Source organism: Trachymyrmex septentrionalis, unplaced genomic scaffold (genome assembly GCF_001594115.1).
Source record: "Trachymyrmex septentrionalis isolate Tsep2-gDNA-1 unplaced genomic scaffold, Tsep1.0 scaffold73, whole genome shotgun sequence".
In the NCBI taxonomy this organism is placed as follows: Eukaryota; Metazoa; Arthropoda; class Insecta; order Hymenoptera; family Formicidae; genus Trachymyrmex; species Trachymyrmex septentrionalis.
The window spans coordinates 1,446,686-1,468,702 of record NW_017305916.1 but is presented as its reverse complement, the minus strand read 5'-3'; the positions used below and the strand labels follow the sequence as shown (position 1 = coordinate 1,468,702).

At 32.2% G+C, this 22,017-nt stretch overlaps 1 protein-coding gene and 1 pseudogene across 2 annotated transcripts in view; one reads left to right on the top strand and one right to left on the bottom strand.

Annotated features, from left to right (window-relative positions):
- The window catches only part of LOC108753892, a 10,663-nt pseudogene extending 281 nt beyond the window's left edge, over positions 1–10,382 (top strand).
- LOC108753888 (mannosyl-oligosaccharide 1,2-alpha-mannosidase IA) overlaps positions 1–22,017 on the bottom strand; it is a 619,733-nt gene that overhangs the window by 327,496 nt on the left and 270,220 nt on the right. The window contains exons 2-4 of one of the 2 annotated variants that reach the window (XM_018495851.1): positions 12,397–12,552; positions 11,533–11,971; positions 2,841–3,056 (exon numbers count right to left, since the gene is read on the bottom strand). In XM_018495851.1, the coding sequence (XP_018351353.1) occupies positions 2,841–3,056; positions 11,533–11,898 (582 nt within the window). In that variant the 5' untranslated portion in view covers positions 11,899–11,971; positions 12,397–12,552. The remainder of the gene's footprint in view (positions 1–2,840; positions 3,057–11,532; positions 11,972–12,396; positions 12,553–22,017) is intronic. The other variant, XM_018495850.1, reaches the window with a different exon arrangement.

Below are 22,017 nucleotides of genomic sequence, written 5' to 3'. Positions count from 1 at the left end.
TAATATTAATATTTAATATTTCTTATTATTTTCTTTTTGTCGAAATATGCGACTACATTTAATATGTGTTTATTACATAGTGTAAAAAGAATGCAAAATAAAAGTCCAATTTCTATTAACTATTTTATTTACATTCGTTATTGAATATGTAAATTGTAATTATTATTAGATAAGTTTTATAATACTCAAGAGTCAAATTAAATTCGATAAAGGAGCATAAGAGCCAATTCGAAGAAATTGTTTAATACACTTGCACGTACATCCTGCAAATTGGCTCCTATGCTCCTTTATCGAATTTAATTCGACTTTGTTCGGATAGCCAATACTTTATTTATAATACTTAAAAGTTCAACAAAATCCAAAGATAGATTTCCGTCCACAAACTTTTAATTTACAAAAATATTTGGGAAAGATATTGTTAAATAATTCTTTCCACTTTATCATTCGTCACACAAAGAAAATATTTGATGTGGCAGTGAAATATTTTATGTAGGAACTTTAAACTGACAATTTGTGCCCTACAAAATGGTCCGTTGTAATATTTTATCGAGAAAATATTGGATCCAGTCAGGGATTTGAGATATTTCAGTGGTCCTGTTCTCTAAAGATAAGATTCTCTCTCGTTTTTCAAGGTCACGATGACATATCCACACAGTGACAAAGTGAACATGTGCGATTTTCAAAAGATTATGTCAAATTTTTATAAAAGTTAATTTAACAAAGTTAAATGTTTCTATGCTTTTCTGTCTGATTTTTTCGTTCTCCTCTCTTTTCAATATTATATGCGGTAAAACTGCATTAGTGGCGACTTCACTGATTTGAACGATCTTGACATATGTTGTCAAAATTATTTCTCTGATAATCAAATGATTTTATATCATTCGTTACTTATTAAAAAAATATTAATAAATAAAGTTGACGATATAAAGATGTGTTTCATTCTATCTTAAACTTACGAATTTTATATAAATACATTATATGCATAATTGCATATTTAAAGAAATAGTTGGCAGAGAAGAGTAGAGCCCTACACTTCCACAAAACAAATATAATTAAAACAAAATTTTGTAGAGTGAATCGCTTCGTCTGCTGGAAATCCATGCAATCGTACAAGAATTTAGAAGGTCCATTTCATATTGCCTTCTGCTTACAGTGCGAAACGAGATTGTAATTGTACAATTTCACATAGATTTCCAATTTCCCAAGCAAGATCCTCCAGTTCATTGAATTTGATTTGAGTTAGATTTTTTCGGGGTAGGAGTACACAGTATACGTATATGATAAAATATACTACACCTCTATTATATTGGAGCCTCTTCGCCGATCATGTATTTCTTTATATACGCAAATATACGCATAATGTGCTATTTAAAATGCTATGTAAAAATTCAAATAAAGTTAAATATATCTTTATCTTTAGAGAAGGTAATTAAGTTTTATTGTTAATAACTTTATAATAACCAATATACGACGATTAAAACTTCATGATTGTTACTGAGGACAATTTTGACAACATATGCGAAGATCATTGAAGTCATCCTTAATGCAGAGAGTATTACTTTATCTTTTTATGCTACTTACTCTTATATCACAATAAAAAATTATATAATTATGGATTCTTCATTTGAAAAAAACTCATGTTAATTTTGAAATCTATTTTGAGATGTACAAAGAAGTAATTTTATATTTAAATTTCCATCTAAAAACATCTATGAGATAATGTTATTCTATTTCTTTATTAGATTTTATCTAAATAGGTCGCGCGCCAAGAGAAAATCGAAGGGTGTCTTCGACATCTCGTCAGAACGGGACCTTCTTCGAGCAAACACATTTCCGGAATGTTGTATAACGTAAAAGTAAAGGAAAGATGGTGCGGAGGAGGAATAGTGTATGCAGACGCGAGCCTATATCAAAAGTTCGCTTCCGTTGGGGCTCACGAAAAAGGAGACGATGACATAGCTGCGTTAGGTAAGTTGACTCAGGACGAAATTGGTTTCGACGCGTGTCGGCGAATGTCGAACTTTCATCGTGATACCTTCACTTAGATAGACATCACTGTACTTTTGCAGTCATGAAAGGAAAAACTGCAGAAATTCTTCAAAGAAGTAGACGCAGAAGAAATATTTGTGCTTGCAAATTTAAAACAACTTAAAATTTTTGTTTTACTCTTATATTAGAATTATTTTTTACATCGTGTAAAATATTATAATGAGAACGATATAATATCATATCCATTATTTAAATTTTTTGCATTACTTTTGAGAAAAGACATTAAATTAATTTAACTTCAAACAGAAAACTATTTCTAACAATAAGAAGAATAAATTTAGCACAGAAACAGATAAATGTTTAGTTAAATTCTCTCGTGACAAACGTCAGCCAAATTCTAAGAAGACGATTAAATGAGCACTTGACAGATAATTTATCAAAAATATGTGTTATTTAATATAAATTATTTAATATCAATATATAATTATTAATATACTAAGTTCGTCGTATTATGAACTTATAAAAATATATTTATTTCAATCTATCGATATATTAAAATAAAACAAAATATTATTCTTTTGACTTTTAAAGAACACGTCAATCAGTCTTTTTTATTTTTCATTTGTTTTTACTCATAGAAACGCTAGTTTATGAGATTTATTTGGACTGTGTACAAAAATTAACTATTTCTAATTTGATTGCTAAAAATTTAAGTATTTTTGTATGTCACTTTTAAAAGATATACAATATAATTTGCTAAGATTCGATGATTATTTCAGCATAAGTATATCGCTGAAGCACGTTATTGAGAAATATACAAATATAAAAACATAATTGAAAGTTGTACTCACGATATCGAAGTCCAGATTCTCGGCAATCCAGTCGCGTCCTTGCTTGAATTCGTCGTGGAGACCCATGATATAAAGAGTATCAAGTCCATCGACGATAGTCGCGCCCATATTCGAAGCTCCGAAGATACTGGCACTATGACCTCTCTTCGAGATTGGTCTTAATTCGTTTTTCCCCCATGCGTACCGTACGTAGTTGTCCCAGCCATGCTTCATCATCTGCGTTAGAAAATTGCAAGAAATTAATACAAACTTTTCATTTAAAAAATAAAAATGTCTACTGTTTTACGATTTACATAAAATAATATCAATTATACACGTAATTGTTTAGGCGAGAGTTGCCAAATGCGTATCACTTAAGATATTTTTTATTATATTTTCCATTTGATATTGATTTGTACGCAAATAAACATTGGAAATTATAGTTTGATGTTTTAAGTCTTTATTATATGTTTAACTTTTTACCCATAACAAATTAATTTGATATAAGTTTTTTTGTAAAATACAAAAGGTATGATTTTACACCTAAATTGTACTTCCTTTAAAAGTATCGAATTTATAAATAAAAGTAATTAATAAAAATATTAGATGTAGAAGTCTTTCCTTTTTAATTTTATATAATTTACACGTAATATAAGTAATTTTTTTTTATTTTTTGATCAAGTCATATAATTGACGACAATAACGTTTGACATTAACAGGTTCACCCAAATTAAGGGATTGTTAATGGAGCACATCTTTTATATCTTATCAGATACACAAAAGGTCCTTCACGTAAAAATTACTCTTTAAAAATCAGTATTTTCATATATTGTGAGATACGTATAGTATTCTCATCAAGAATAGAAAACTTTATTATGAAAATATAAAAATTCAGAATAAAATTGTATAATTAATTACTATACTAAAAATGTAGATATCTCGAATACAAATCAATATCTTAGAATTCTAAAATGTCTCTTCTATAACTAACGGTATGCGCAGTCAAAGTATCGAGATATCGAGCTTTTAAGATGTGCCGCGTAAACTATTCCGTGAATAACAAATATGTTGTCCAGTTCATTCATTATTTCTGATTCTCTTGATTTTTCGAGTTATTTGTCAGGCACCCGCGGTTATGGTCGCTTCATCACGTTTTTATGACGGCATAATTTAGGGGCAATATAATATCGAAAAGACCTGGCCAGTGGCATTACCAGAAGGATCTCCGCTCCCCTCTCTTTCTCACTCTCTCTCTCTCTCTCTCTCTCTCTCTCTCTCTCTCTCTCTCTCTCTCTCTCTCCTCGTTGCGGTTGTAATAGAAAAAAAAGGAAAATTAAAGAGAACGAAGAACCGCGAGATGAAAGTTAAAGAGAAACACGTGTTATTTTACAATTACCTACATTCACTTTTAAATGTGAATCGGATTTACACTGCAGTTCATAAATTTGGCGACGCTTGCAATTTTCTTGTATCGCGAAAAGTTAAATATCTCGATGAAAAACATCGTAGAGGAGTTTTCAAAAATATATTTTAAAAAACAGATGGAGTTATATAAATTTGTCGTTTAATTTCTACGATATTTTATTCCTAAATTATTGTATATAAAATTGAAAATTAATATTTTTCCGATATTTTTGTTTTACTCTGTAGCGCTGTAACATGTTGAAATATCATCAAACAAAAATTAATAAAAAAGTGTATTTTAAAGTTAACTTTCTTAGTTTTAACAAAGTTTTTCTTTTAAATTAGTATAATAATTTTTCGCAATAATACCGAATTTCTTGTGTAAAAACTTATTTTTACACAAAATGATGTTCAAAATTAAAGTTTACTAAAAAAAGAAAAAGGAAAGGAAATTTTTAATATAATATTCTCGATTTGCCTTTTTTGAATAATATTCTTGATTTACATGGTTTTTCCAAAATTTTTGAAATACTTTTTTAAATTTAATTTTTCAGAAATTGTGAGAAAATTTTAAATGTTCCCGAATTCATAAATGATAGTAGTGTACTTCTTGCAACTTTTCGCAATACATAATCACATTAAATGAAAATAATAATATACTTGCGATATTATTTTAATAATATAATATATAAAATTCTACCAATTTCACATATAATATTACTAAAATATTATCAAAATTCCCAGTCTATATTGAAAGGGTGATAAACTCGCGATAACTGTGTGAGGGTGGAAACGTTGAGAAGTGGGCTGTCGCAGTAAAGATGCAAAATTCCGTGGAGCTTGAAAAGCAGTGATATCGCGTTATTACGTCAGCTTAGAAAGCAGGTTGGCGAAGCAGAAAATTGTAGAGGACGATCGTACGGTACGGGTTGACGGCGGCATCACGCGTCGCGTCGTTCAACGCCTTCCGCTATTATCCATGTAATCGTGGATAATTTGTTCCGTAGAAACCGCGGCGAATGCACGGCACATGTCGGACCTGTAGCCGGTAATCTGGTTAACATCCATGTTAGGATTAAACCATTAGCCTCGGTGTCGGTCGACGGATCGAAAGGGAATGGTGAGGAGCGACATGGGAGAGGAGAAGATCCGCAAGGCGGACAAGGAGAAGGCAAAACCTCGTGTCGGACGTGTGGCCTCGTTCAATTATTCTCTCTTTGTTACGTCACTTCCGTGGTAACCGGGTTCTCTTCTCGACTCGTCCGGAAGACCACGTTTCTTCTTTTTTCGCTTTTGTAATCCGAGAGTAATCCATTAAAACCATTTAATGTGGTTAAGTAGTAAGCACCGACACGGAAAAAGCGATGCACCGGTCGCGCGAAATGTCTATTTTAATCGGCGAAAATTATGCAAGATTTATTTTTACTCATATTTTAGATATATTTATGTCTGGGACTGAAACTACCGTTTAAAGCGTCGAACGTATTCGATAATTTGAGATAAAATAAATAAAGACGGTTATTACAGAACATTTGACATCTTTCTTTTCTAGTTCGTAATTCTTGTTTCTTCAGACGTGGCGTTTTGATAAAATATGCGAAAATTTATTATGAAACTCGTATGTGTTTTAAATCTGCCTCTAATTAATTCAAGCTTATGGATAAATTCATTATTTTACGCGCATTACTCACGCGTAGACAAACCGCGGCAGGTTGGGGCATCGCAGACGATATGAATTCTGCAGAGCACCCGCGGGAGCTCTCTCGCGTTTTGAGAGAGAGAGAGAAAATATCCTTTCAAATTGCCTGTGCTCCACGCATTTCCATTAATAAACAAAATGCACGCTGGAAGGGAGGAAAAGCAGCAGCGCAGCTTCGGCGAAAAGGGAAAAGAGAAGAGGTGAAGGGAAAAGGATGGAGGAGGAACAAGAGGTGAGGGATTGTGGGGCGATGCTCCGTCAGACGATTGAGTATGCATGGTACACAAACAAAGCAAAAGCTTTGGATACTCTAGGGGAGATGCACACAAATGCGCATCGCTGGGTCTGCGTGTGCGCGGGTGTATTGCCGATACCGGGCACGTATAAGTGTACTTAACCGTGGCGCTTTTATTTCCTCTCTTTATTTCCCGCGGTTTTCAATTTACGTTATTTATTGCCCTCCACGACCGTCCCAGTCGTCCCGCCGCGTCGGCGTCCCACCGTGATTTTGTGAAAGTATCCCAAACTCTCTGCCTCCGTCAACATACTCACACATCCGCGCATATACATGTATGTATGTACATCAAACGCGCGTGCTTTCTAGAACTAACACCATCAAGAATAGCGTGCCCCCGTATATGCGATATCTTTTTTCACCTGTGATATGGTGAGCATGTACGATGGTCAACGTCATGAAGCCTTTTAAAAACGCTTCGCGCATAAAAATCTAACCACGCCAGTCGCGCATAAAGAAGCGAACACATTTTACGCGTTGTACTTTGGAGGAAAAGTCAATCAAGGCAAGAAGGAACTTAATATTAATTATTAACAGAGATAAAAAGTAAATAAATTAATCAATAACAAAATATAAGAGGAAAATTAAATACATAAAAAAAATTGAATAAAAGACAAATTCATTCTGTTTTGAAATCTGATGGATTTTCAATCATTCATCACGGCATTTAATCGGTATAATATAAAACGATATAAAAACAGATTTTTCAGATGAAAACAGTTTAATATCTAATAATTTTCCATTTATTGATCCATTTTATGATCTATAAAATTTACTATGCATACATTAAAACTATGCATAGAGCAGTTCCAAAACCGAGTACAAGCGCATCATCCTTTATATATTTTACATAAGTCAATCCAAGTCGAAAATCACAGAACACTCAATTATGCGTGGTCTCATTTGAATGCAATTAGTAAAATTTAGGACGTATCTCTACGGTTAAATGTTGGTGAAAACGAAAGCTGTAAATTTATGAGGCATTCATTCTTTGTGAGTCGTATGGATTTTTTAAACTAATAAATTTATTTATTGTAATTCATCAGTGTGCGGAAACATTCTTGACATTCTAAATTTCTCATTACTTTATATTATACGTTTATCAGATATCTATAGTTAAAGTCTTGCGAATAGGTATAGTATATGCATCTCTTGATGCGCAAAGGCGCTACTGTATAATTGAAACCAAGCGCATAGTAGAAAGAAATATAAATGCATATTCATGCAACGTGTTGCATATACCTCGAGTTGGAAGTATGAGAGCAAATGACACCATGAGAACCACTATGTAAAGGATGTTGTAGGAAATTCTACTCATCTCGAGCGTCTCTTGGCACATATACAACTTAGCTCAATGCAACGAGTTTAGGTACAAACGACCCGAGATATACATATACATATATGTCCGTTCCTAAAAGAGTTGACATAGAAGTAGATACAAAAGTCGCGTGAGAGATAAAGAAAGAGAGAGAAAGATAAAGAAAGGAAGAGAAGACAAAACGAAATGAGATGACAGAAGAGACCTCGAAATCCTGCATCCACGTTGTTAGCTTGTGACCCTTCAACGGGATTTAGAGTAGTTATAGCTTTGTTTATTATTGTTAGGCGAGTTGCGTATTGTATAGAAGCTCTCAAACCAACGCGAATTAATCTTTACTAAGTGGAGCCAATGTGGAACTGGCATTCCCATTTCTCTTCTCTTGCGCCATTCTGCGAGATCCGCGGATGAAAGGTAGCTTCAGAAGAGCTTGTGCGCCTTCGCTCTCTCGCCTTCTGCTCCCTTTCGCCTCGTCCTGCTTCGCAAACTCCATACTTCTATCATTATCCTATCCTGCCTCCCTTAACTAGCATCTTTCATTAAAGGAAGCCGCCACCATTGTGCCCAACTTGTACGACTCGATAGACAATGCGACTTTGTCGGACTCCCGCAGCTGCCGTTCACGCCGTTTGCTCTTGGATCTTCCTACGAAATTTCCAGATCTCTAAGTGCTAATTCGCGAGGAAGAGAATATATCCTATAGACGCTATCATAACAAAGCACCTGCAGCTCTGGAGTCAGCGAAAGAATGTTAGGCTAATAGCACTACACTTCGCATTGAACAAATAATCACACGATATGATACAAATTTAAAAATCTTATGATCTTTCATCATGTTTTTGTAAATTTGTCAATTCATAATAAGATCTAAAATATTCAAATTTTTCTTATACAAAAATTAAGGAAAGTACAATTTATTACAGTACAATGTACAATTTATAAAGTAAAATTAAAAAATGCAGTAACTCTATAATAATCGTAGTAGCAAATCAATATCGTGTCTGGAGAAAATATTTCTTTTTTTCTTATAAGCTTAAGATACTATATATTTTTTGAAAAAACCTTGGTACTTTCAATATTCATTCTTCTAATATTCATTTATTTTATTATCCGTTTTGTAATTATTATTATAAAAGAGTTATTAAAAACCTTTCAATAGTACAATATATATGCAACATAGGAGTTATAATTTCTAAAAGTAATAAATAAATGTGAATGAAGTAAAAGTTAAAGTTTAAAAAAAGATGTCTATAAATGCTTGTCATATTTGACTTTTTACAATATCCTCTAGACAATTAAATTTGCTTTTCTTTAAATATCTCGTAGTTGAGAACAGTAATTATTTCAAGTTTGAAAAGGTGAAAATTTAATATCTGATATGCGCGATTAAATGAAATGGAGATACGCCTTAAACGTGCGGGCATGAAAAATGCGCGAGCGTTTTAATCAGCGTCGACTCCGTAGCATGATAATGGGTGGTCACGCCTACTGCATTAGCTCGACTAAAAATAATTAGCCTGATGGCTACCCACGTTTCTTGGTTCAGAATTATTCAAGAACAGCGACGTAGCAATTTCCGTCATTTCGTCTGAAATCACCAGTCGTGACGCCATCAATGAGGTTGCGCAATGAGTTTAGTGCCATCGCGTTTCTTGACTATAAAGACAAGGAAATACAAAGCAATGAACCCAAAACATAAACTGAATTAAATCAATGAGCATTGATGTGTCGACACTTATTAGTACATCAATTAGTTTTCTTGTTTTACTTCAGATTTTTAGTTTTATTTTAAGTAAGTGTATGGAAAAAAGATGAAATGCAATTTATAAAATTTGAAGTTTAAATGAAATTTGCACGGAAAATATTTTTATAATAATGATTTAATTAAAAAATTCAAACACTTTAAACAATAATATGTCGTATTATCATATTTTCCAGTGCTCTTTGTATTATATAATTAAATATAAATAAGTGTTAATTAAAAATATTCTCGCTATAAACATCTTTAACAATTAAATTTATATACATATTATGAATGTTATATTATGTAAAATAATCTTACAATTATAAAAAACATTTTGTTTGTAAATTGTATATAATTATTGTCTCCTATCAATTTTTTAACGTTATTAATTTTTATTTACGTTGTTTTGCAAAACAAAAAACAATTTTGAAAACAATTAAACGCATATCATAAGATTAATTGCAAACGCTTAATTAAAATATTATACTTTGTGTACGAGTTATATCAATTCACCAGTAAATCTCTTTGTGTCGAATGATTGCCTCCGCACAATAATCCGACTAACTTGCAATCAATTGTTATCAAAATACGATCTATTTTATTATACAGAGACATTTTTACGACAACTACATAGCAAGCATACATTATTGGTTGAATAATTGCATTATTTTTTTGTGATCAATATCTAACTTTTATTAATAAAATTATTTAATTTCATAAAATGTGCTGATATATGTTATTGATATTACAATTAATTAATTTTGTTCTAAAATCAATATTATAGTTTTATTAATCAATTATAGTTTTAATAATAGAACTACGTTACATTATCTTTTTTTTTTTTTCAAACAAAAATGGTGTCACCGATTAAAAATAGGTTAGCAAGAGAAAATATTTAATTTTTACATTTATCCTTTGTAATTTTATATTTTACAAAATAATAAAAAATATTGACAAAATATTGGTGAAGTATTACTATTAAAAATATAATAAAACGATAAAATACTAATATGTCAAGTATTATGTAACAGTTTTCTCGTTCGTTTTCAGATAAAAAGATGGAATGTCAATTTTATGATGCTGAATACAATCGAATTAATTAACCTGCCCATCGAAGTATGATCGGATCTTCTCTTCGACGAGCACCTGCTCGTCATATGTTACTACGAAGAGGACAAGAATCGATTAAACTTTAAATTGAGAGGGTTGCATTGGATCAACTTAGTCATACTAGGTATGTCATGGAACATGACACATTCGTGCGCCAGTCAATCCAGTTTGACACTTTACTGGACAGTTATCTGTCATTCACATTTTTCTTTTTTTTTTAGCAACTGTCGGTTGCTCGAGAGTTAATTGATTGAGTTCCATTTGTCCATTTCCGGACAAACTCAGTATATGTCGCGATTGATTAATCTTGCTATTAAGGATTGAAATCTTGCATAGCAAACATATATATGCTTTTCCACCTATTTGTACTTCTTTTATTTCATGAAATTTATGAAGTTAATTTTCTTTTTGTAAATATTGAAATTTATGAAATTAATTTTCTTTTGGTAAATATATTGTACTCTTATAAAAATACAATTTCGTACAACTTTCATCTGCATTCATATAAATTTTTAGATACGTCAGTACCATTCTTTTGGCATATGACTGAATTTTAAAGCAATTTATTCGAATCCATCAATCGTGAGTCGAATTAGATCTTACATAAAATTACGTAAAAAAAATATCGTTTTATTCATCTTTACTTATCATTTCGAATGATTTTCCTTTATTTTTTCTACTTGTGATCCTAATCTAAACGCGAATATTGATGTGGAAGAATGAACAAAGAGCTCATCGGTTTTCTTTTACGAATCTCTTTAATTTCCGCCGTTTCTGTGATGCTGCAGTGACAAATGATGTGGCAGCGGTAAAAACTATCCCGCGAATAAAATGAGTTTTCAAAAAATGTAGGTCTGAATATGCGTTTCAAATGCAGAAAATGGATATTTTGTTTTAAATACATTTATCAAAATAAAACGTAAAAGATTGAATCAGTGTTAAATGTTATAACGCATGAAAAAATATACGTGTATATGTATATATACGAAAAAATAATCATGATAATAAAAAATAAATATATATTTAATATAAAACTAATAATAACTTGATTATGAAACTTACCTCTTCGAATATAATCCTTTGCATATTCTTTTACTCTTTTTTAACACTATCATGCAAAATAAAAATCAGATACGCTCTTACCTCTTTAACTTTTTCACGGCGCTGATTGGTCACATCATCCAAAGGTGGATTAGGCGGTCTAATAACGTAAATGCCAGGAATAGATACAGCTGGCGTTTCAACCACCGAAGGCTCAAATTGTTTATGTCTGATATCTACACGTCGATCTTTATCTTTATCTTTATCTTCGATTTCAGGCTCATCTTGTCCTGGAACCACATTATCTTGTATCCAGGCCGGATTCAACTGTTCGTTGCGTTCTTCCGGCGCGACGCCTCGTTCGACGACATTCGCGAGATCGCGTCGTGTTATAAATGTTCCGGTTAGAAGAAGGATCAGGATCACGGACAGCAGTCCGCTGATCGCTAATCTTTGCATGAGCCTCATGTCGTCTAGACACTTGCCGCAGCTTGACCAGCCGCCTGGAGTCTCGGACTGGATTGCGCTCGTATTGGCAGAGCTATGAAGAGAATGTGAAAGATTCATTTTGTCAAATGTATTATTAATTAATCTTTATGACAGTGCTTACTAATATAACGGCAATCAGCAATTATACGAAAACCAGTACAACGCACAAGCTTTATACACTCGTATGTATTTGTATATAAAATGGAATTTAATTATAATTTCTAGATTTTTGAATGTTCAATATTCAATACTCTTTTTAGACTAAAATTCTTTTATTTAAAGAAACATTTAAAATATAATTGTTTGAAAAATGCAATTAATTTCTAAATTGATTGGTCTTTTATGTTCCAATTTCAACGCATCATTGAGCAATTTAACGCCAATATCGATTACGAAGACCAATTTAAAGAGAATGTTGATGCCGTACATCAGAAATTACAAGTATGAATCACAGCCGCAGCATCTCGTGATACTTACTTGCAAACCACCTGTTAAACGTAATTCGAGTACGGCGGTGAATAAGTATGCGACTTTTGTTCCAAGTCGTTACAATTAGTAGGCTTTTTTAATATGTTTCTCGAAAATAACTAATTCGACGAAATTAAGCCGATTAGGTCTCACAATTATCAGCAACTGCAAAAAAAAAAGCATTGACTATGTTACACTAATCAAAATCTCGAATAAAAATAAGTAGAATTATTTTTCAAATAATCGAGCGTCTGCAGTTGTTTGAAATCGCGTGAAATTATATATATTGCCGGCAAGTTCGTTGACTTGAATCGCAAGGCTGATCCACTCAAGCGAAGGTAATTTTTCGGGGAGAACGATTACATCAAAGCATCGCGAAAAAATATTAAAAGCGATACGTACAACAAGTGCTGCGAGGGATGGCGAGCAGTATCGCCGATCGAGAAAGGAAGACGACTGGAGGTACGAAGAGGTGAGAATCAAAGAAGGTGAGATAGTTTGAAGATTCCGAAGTCTCTGCCGAAATGTGATCACTGCATTTTTTATCGAGCCCGAGGGATCGCGAACGGTTTCTTCGTCCTCCCTGCATCGAGGGCCTGCGTGCATTTTATCGCCCGGTCGCTGCAGGCGTTACACCTGCAGATTTCGATTTTCTTTCCTTTTTGCTACGCAACGTGCCTTTCAGCACGGCCTAAAATCTTCCGACTCTGCCCGCTCGTTCGTTATCTATTTCCCGGTCAAGAACAATTTAAAATTGAGAGTTTTAAGAATTTTTTAATTCTAAGAACAATTCTCGATCATATAATCATCAGTAAATATAATTGAGAATCATTCACGTATTCTTCTTTGTACTTAAAGAGGATTTTTGCAAATCATTTTTGAAAGACAAAAATTCTCTTTTTTCTACAAAACATTCGTTATTTTTTTGACACTTGGCTATATTAGAATATATAATATTTGTTAAATGTATTAAAATACTTATTGTTGTTTAAAATTATATTATTGCCTAATTATAATGTAATTGTAAAAGAGATTGTTTATTGTCTCGCAGAAATACATTTTCTTAGCAGAAAGGGCTATTTTACATTCTGTAGGAACAAATTTCTAACGGCATTAATGTAGTTGCCACGCGACATATTAATAAGGGTAGACGATTATTTGTCAGACGTAATGTACTGTTAAAATCGAACGATACGATTAATCTCGTATCACTTCATTACTAAAACAGCAAATTAGGTAAAACGAATTCTACAAAATATTACGTTTTAAATTATTCACAAGACCGTGAGTTTGTAGCCCGATAACTGTCGATACTGCAAAATATCGAGGCAGAAAGTTTGAGATATCGAAGTTCAGGTACAGCAGAGGTAGCGTTCCAACGTTGATTCAACTCGATCGTAAGCGATGGTCGAGATAGAAAAAGAGAGTGAGACGGAAAGAGAAGAAACGGTACAAAAAAAGAATGCAAAGGACAAAAGAAAGAGAGAAAAATCCAGAGGAAAAGGGAGAGAAAAAGAGAAAGAAACAAAAGAGAAAGAAAGAGATAGCGTGTGATCGCGGGGAAGAAAAGAGGAGCGGAGGGAGAAGATAAATTGTCGAAGCTGCACTCGGTGGCCAATAAATTGCGCGGCATAGCCCCGAGGTTACCAAGATTGCTACGTGTCACATTCTTGCGAAAAATTGGACCGATGGAAGTATCTTAAAGCCAGGCAAATACGCGTCGCAAATGGACATGTACGCGAACATCAGACCACCCACCCAATTGTAAAACTATGACAAAAATAATGGATATTGCCTACATTCCTTGAGCCTTCGGTAAATACAACCGAATCGATTTCTACCTTTTTCCATCTTAATACACGTTTGAAAAAATATAAGGCAATTGCTTTTCCAATAATTATTCAATGATTTCATAACTTTTAAATTTAATAATGGCATACCTAAAATTTAGCGACAAGAAAATTAAGATATCCTATTTTTGTCATCGTATTGTAAAAAATCTATATTTTAAATATTTGTATCGAATTCTTTAGTATTTTAATTGCTGTATCACTTATATCTGAGTGACGCATAAAATTTGCAAGGATTCTATTACGTATTTGTTGATGACAATTTTATTTCCGATTAAAAGTTATTATTAATAACTTATTAAATTTATTTGAGATATTAAAGAGACAATATAAATAATATTAAAACATAAAATAAATATAAAGTATAATAACTAACATAAAATAATTAAGTAAATATTAAAACACTAGATTTACTAAGCTCAATGTCGAAATTAGCTGGCAGTCGAAATGTTAACTGTTATGACTTCGTATTCATATAATTGGTGCTTGAAACGACGTAACCGTGGATTCGAGACAGGAGCTTCTTCACTGAGATGCAAAACCGCTTTTTTGATCTTATTATTCCCGAAGGATAAGCGGTCGCCAATTGTAAAGGTTATATCTCTTGATACATCGAGTTCAATGAAACACACGGAGCGCTAACAATAAGAAAGAAGATGAAAAAGAAAAAAAGAAGGAAAGTGAAATAAGAGTCGCGAAAGTAAGAGCGAAACGTCGAAAGGTTAGCGGGTGGTTCGACCAATCTTTCACTTCGAGGTTTTACGAAGAGGGTAACAAATAGGGGTGGTCGAGAGGAAGGACGATAGAGCCAAGGAAGCGGCGGGAGCACTCCAGGAGTTTACGACAGGACCGGTGCATGAACACGTCAAGGTGGGGCCTGGGGCACACGGATGGTTACCGTCCCGAATGTCCAGCACGTGTGTGAATTCGTATGCACGTGTGCGGGTGATATACGTATGTACGGAGAGGCGGCAGGGACCTTGGAACCAGCCCAAGTCGAGTGTCGGAGCACACTGTACCTCGCTCTGAATACCCAGCATTAAAGCCAACTATAACGCTCTTTGGATCTCGATTATCGGCGATTTTACCTTTGAGGGTAAGATATACAACTCGGGTAGAGAATGCCATTAAAGATCGTGCGATACTTAAACATTTTTACAGTATAAATTAATATATTTGACAGGTATATTACCTACGCTAGATATCTTTAGGAACATCACTGCTAAGTAATTTAGTTATAAAATTATATTATTATACAAAGTCAAATTATGATTAAAATTATTTAATATTTATAGAAAAGCTTAACAAAGAGGATGAAAAGGAAGAGGGAATATGCTTCATGTTTAAAAAAGACATCGCTTCTTTATTTTGAAAGTGATAGAACATAAAAAATTAAGTTTCTCAGAAAAGAAAAAAAATCTATTTTTCAACTCGATAAAAAATTATTCAATAACTAATCAAATAATATCAGCAAAATAAATATATTCTTAACATGATCAAATGTTATTTTTGTTTTCTAATAAAAAAATCACTCTTTTTGAGTTATGAAAATTTTAATTTTTTAAGTTAAGTTAGTTCACTTTTGATAATTATCAAAAATTAATAAAATAATACATTTTTTAGTACAATGTTTATAATATACATAATTCGATTAAAAAAAGAAATCGAAGCACTTTTATAAAAAAGATATAAGCATTATTTATACAAAGGTAGTATTATTTCTTAAAATTAGAACAAATATAGAGATTTATATATTTATATATTGTTGAATTCTTCATTGTATATGTATGTAGGTACTTAAAAAACAAATTTAATTTTTTTTTAATTTATGACTCCAACTTTTTATGACTTGACTAACTTTAAGAAATTAATACAGTCAATTTGCGCTGTAATTGTAGTGAATAAGTCATTCAGTTTTTTTAAATAATAAAAAACTGAAAAGAAACGAATAGTTATTAATCTATTTCGAGCACTGCAGTTTCCAGTTGCAAAAAATTGTAGGTTTTTATGTTACTTTGGTTATAATTCCTTCTTGCGAGTACATTGCTTGCGTGACGTATCCTAACATTTGTTCTCGGCGTACTTCGTAATTTACTCAGTGCGTTTGCATGTTTTATGGACGTTATATAAAACGTCGGAAATATACGGCGTCTCAAATATTTAAAGTTCGCTGGGGAATACGAGGCGAGACCTTCTCGCTCTCCTATCCTAGCTACGTTTGAAATTTCCACAGTCAATCTCTCTTTGCACCTTCCTCGCCGCTTCGTATTCCATCCCGCTTCGTCCCTTCTCAGAAACCCGTCACGGCGTGCAAGTCTGCAGAAGCTCTGATGGAAGTTTGCTTTCGTAAGCGAACGTACCGCTTCTCTAACTAGCGCAAACGGAAACAGCTGTGAGAGAAAGAGAGAGGGAGGGGGAGGGGGGGAGAGAGAGAGAGAGAGAGAGGAACAAAGGGGAATGACGAGAGGGAGAGAGAAAGGGGGAAGAAGAGAGAGGGAGAGGAAAGGAAGAGAGTCCAGCCGGTGATTCTTGAGTAGGATCGGTAGTGCATACTAGCAAATCGTACCTAAACTCCGAGGTTTGATTTCACCTCACTCTCCTGACGTAGCCTGAGACTTTGGCCCGGAGGTATGTCTACTTAGTTTGCCAACTCATTACCCAATTATCGTTATAAGATCAGAAACCAGTCCGACTTCGTAGCAAAGGCGAATCGGAGTGGAAATCTAAAGCAATGCTAATTGCGCCCTTCTGATTCGAGAGACCTCGTTAGATATGGAGTAAAGTGGATATTTAAAAATAAAGTTTCGGGCAAAGTTTCCTCGCCACTTATTTTACGTTCGGATAATCGCATCGACTTGTGGGAGAATTAAAGAGCGAACAAAATAGGATCGCAAAACAATTTCTCACTTCTATTTCTCACGACCATCCAGATGTGTGAGCTATTTGGCCACAAATAAAATTAAGTTATTATTTACATACTTTTAAGTTTTTATGATGTTACTGATGATTAAACCTCAGATAAATACGGAATTGTAATTAACGATCCTCGTCAGCAGCCATTCCGCTGGCGTTACATGTTTATGCCTGTCAGTAAATAGGTATGCGCGCGTGTGTAGATTTGTGCGCATACCGGGGAAGCGGAATGACCGAAGACAATGCGGGCAACGTGTTAATCCCAGGATACTGTGTGTTTATCGTGGTTCATCCAAGCGCCCCGAGGCTGTAGTTGGGTTCCTACAGTTTCTTCCTACTTCCAAGGTATCAAGGGCCAGCTTTGTCAGTGGTAGTACCGAAGTCACCAACATCCGTAGCCACTAACTTACGTCGCACGATTAAGTCAAGGACTTCCCACTTTGTGCATCGAGTAGCGCCGCGAGACATGTATCTGCCGTTTCAAGCCACGGGGATTTATGTATACAACAGAGTCCCTATTATTTTACTCAGTTAAATAAATTCGTATAACATATTTGGAATATCATGTTGCCGATAGCATGCAAATACTTCATAACAATAATATTATATTGATATCTCATTATCGGCACTCTAGCGATTTCGTTAAATGCCATTGTTCTGATTGGCGTTAATATCGTTAGTGACAGTTTATGTGGTTATTACATTGCACAATATTAAACTGGTATCGAAATTACGCAAACAACCGTGTACGCGTCGCTAATTAGCTTATAATTTCCACCGCGTACGAATATCGAATTTTTAACAAAATAATCACACATGATAACGGCGTGAATCGAATATTATCAGTAATCAAGCTTCGATTAATTATTACCGCACTCCACCCGAGATTTCAATACAAAGATAACATAAAATACGTTGTATTTTCATATATCTCAAATAGTATTAATAAAATATACCTCCATATTTTAGTACTTCATCAAAAATATTAAAATTATATTACACATATACACACACAGTTGGAAAATTTCTGTTAAATTTAACACTTTTTACATGTCTTAAATAATCAACTCAAATTTTTGTATTAATTTAATACACGATGATATATAGAAATTAATACAGATATTATGTAAAAAAGTTAACACAAAAGATAATATTGTATGATATAATTTCTAAACAAAGTACGAAAACATTTTTTCAATAAAATTAACATTTAAATATATTAAATTAACACATAACTTATTTATCTTAGAATTTATGTTTTAAAATGTATATTATTTTTATTTTGTTTGTTTATTTATTCATAAATTGTATTGACACTAAGAAATATTAAATATCAATTTAACAAAATATTTATATAACAATCATTATGTTAAACACTCGTATACGTTAAAAATTCAACACAAAAATTTTAACAAGAACTTGAGTAAACTATTTCTAACACAAATACAAAATGTTTTTTTTTTTTACTGTGTATACTATATATACATTTCATTCTAAAATAAATTATTACTGCACGGAAATTAGATACATTAATATCCAGGTATCTAGTTAAGAAGGTGAGAAAAGGAAATGAAACTTGCAAAAAAAACTTTCTGATACTAACAATCATAGAGCTTGGTAATTTCATCACGATCTAACACAAAGATACGATAAATTATTAACAAGGTGTCTCGTCGACACGGGGTCATTGGCTCGTAAAGTTAGTTGATACAATGCGACGTGCAACGCAAGCTGCCTTGGTTGGCTTCTGTATCTTATATACGGTTTCTGTCGGATGCGAATTCATCTTGAGTCTAGCAGAACGCAGCCGCTACCTCCTCGGTCGTTCCATTAAACGATAATCTTCTCGTTGACCGAGGCGCCTAAAGTCATTAAGTCTCCAAATTTGCACAAATAGCCTTAATTATCACATCGTGAATTACATTTAATTTAATGAAGTTGAAAAACAGAGACTGGTAAACAGCCCTGTGTACAATTTAATTCAATTTTATTAATGTTGAATATACAAACTTACGTTTAATTTAATTGGAAAATATGTTAATATGTGAATATATAGTAAACATTCAGTAAAATAATTTTATTTCAAAATGTAATTCCCGGTATGATAACAGTGGCACAAATGTTCGTTTTTGCGATTACTAAATGTATGACATAAAGCAGTACATCTTGTTTCACAGTACTGTGCATTCGAGATCAGTGGAGCATCACACAACGATATACATTACAAGTAAACCGTTCGACATACATTATTCAATTAGGATGCGATGGGGGAGTCGTACGAATGACATTGGGGGAAAGCAGTGGAACAAATCGAGAATCAGATTTAATTTCACATCCGTAGCAGGAGAGAAAAAACTCAGTCTCTGAGATACGTATGTGATGAAATTACCTGACTAAAAAAAACCGTTATGCCAAGGGACAGTCGTTATTTCAGTCAAATTTCAATTATTGTAACTGTGAGTAGCAATTGAAACAGTTACTTTGTCGAATCAAAAGCCATCAATTGTTACAAATTAAAATGAGGCACACACCAAGTAAAATTTATTTATTAAAAATGTTTTCATACCGTTATTGCATAATTAAAATGTTATTTCTTTATAATTATTACCAAGTTATCAACATTTATTATTATTACTTTACAATGTTCTTACAATTAGACAAGTTAAAATTTAGATATTAAGGAATATTCATATTTTTGTAAATTAATGTAATTAAATGCAAATATGGAGTTTATGTCTCACAGAGTGTAATAAATTTCACGCAACTATACACTGCAAATCATTCAAGATTTATTTCAACTAAGATCTACTGAGAGTCCAATAATACTTTCTCAATTAATCTTCATGAGCGCCATCAAAACAAAAATGTTATCATAAATGTTGAATAAGAAGAAGCATTGTCCTTTAGAAAAAAGCACAATAAATTTTTATTTGCATGTGATTATGCTGAATTATTTAATTTGTATTGTGTGGTAATAATTTATATACAAAAAGCCAGTAATTTATATTCAAAGAATCTCTCATTTAATATTTCGAATAAAATCTTAATAAACCACTACAACTGGCACTTTCAAAATAGAGATATACTAAATGTTTTAATACACTTTTCTAAAATTATTCTTAGTGAATTTATTAAATGCAATTACTCAATTAGTCATTGTTGAGCTCACAAAAAAGCTCATGAAAGATTAAAAACGATCAGTAGCGGATATTGCGAATACACGCGACGAATTTAAATTTGGCATAGGTCGTTCGCCTGCCTTCATTCTTCACATTACATGACTGCAAGAAACTGTCCAACCTGTTGGCTCGAGATTGTACACCAGAGACATGAAAGCCTTATTCAACTTTTGCGTTTCGTGTAGTAAAAGAAGATTTGGCACGTCAACTTATACATGTTATTCTCTACTTTTGTTATTGTTTATTAAATTTACATTTAAAATTATTTTTAGATTTATAAATTAAAATATTATTCATTTGATTAAGTTGAAAATTATTTCTTGATTGTAAAACTATACAAGTTTTATTGATGAGTTTGTTAAAAGAAAAAGTTTACAACACAATATATAAATTTATTAAAGAAATAAACTTTATGTTTTTATTAGAAATTTAAAATTACTATAATTATTGTGATGTATTATTAAGAAATATCTCAATATTACTATTATATTACTATTATTATTATTTTATACATATATTTATATTCAATTAAGTAGATTAAAAATTAAAATGGAAGACAGTTATCTCTGCAATCAAAATACAGATCAAAACTATGTTTAAATATTAGTTGTCTTAGAAGTGTAGTCGTTCGCGTAAATAAAAAGTAAATTAAAAAAGAAATGCAATTGCAATAGCGTTATATCAATTTTAAAGTTTGATAAATAGATTGAAATTTTTATAAGAAAAGAATCACTTTTAGTTTATCTCAATTATAACTTGCATTGAATTAATTAAGAGACGATGTATCTGATTGGCAACTGCAATTGGAGGATTAAGATATGAAGCTTTGCACCTCTAGATAATGAAAATCGAAAGATGCAATTCTTGAGCAATAATGAAACTAAGATGTCTGAGTTTTTTTAAAAATTCACTTATAAAGTAGATTACACGCACATTTATAATAATCTTTCTATAATTGACATGTAGAATATATAAAAATCATCAATAATAAATACTTTTTAATATCGCCTGGCAACATGAAAATCTTAATCAACTGTTGAACTCTTTACTATAAATATATAAAACTAATGACCTATACATAAGTATACAAATAAATTTATATTAATTAATTGCAGACTTTTCTGTTGGAAAAAAATTAGATTAATGTTTACGCTTATTTTTTATTATGTTTATACTAGAAAAAGGAAATCAGTATATCGAAATGTTTTTAGTATCTCTTTTCTGTGAAATAAAGAATACAGATATTCCTATACAAAAATAGGATGTCATTCTTCATTGACATTCTCCAAAATAAGAATAGAAAGATAGAAAATGCACTTCTGTATTGTCAAATGTCAAAATATGATAAGTGTAATAGACAAGTTGACGTTCTTCCATACCAGTGTTGTAGCATAAATAACGTTACAAGCGCCGATGAGTCATAAATTTGTGCTCGCATGTCCCTTCATCCTGATCTTCCACAGTTCTTTTTTTATTCTATTTATAATCACTGCATACGATTTATAGGAAGACTTTTTAATTCCTTAAAAAGATACTTCGAATCTGTTGATATATAAAATGCAGAAAGATTATTATAAAAGACAAAAATTATGCACAAAGAATTACTTTCTTCATGCTTTAATATATATGGCATACGTGATAAAAAAATTTGTAAAAGTTTCGCACAATTAACAGAAATCAAGAGATCG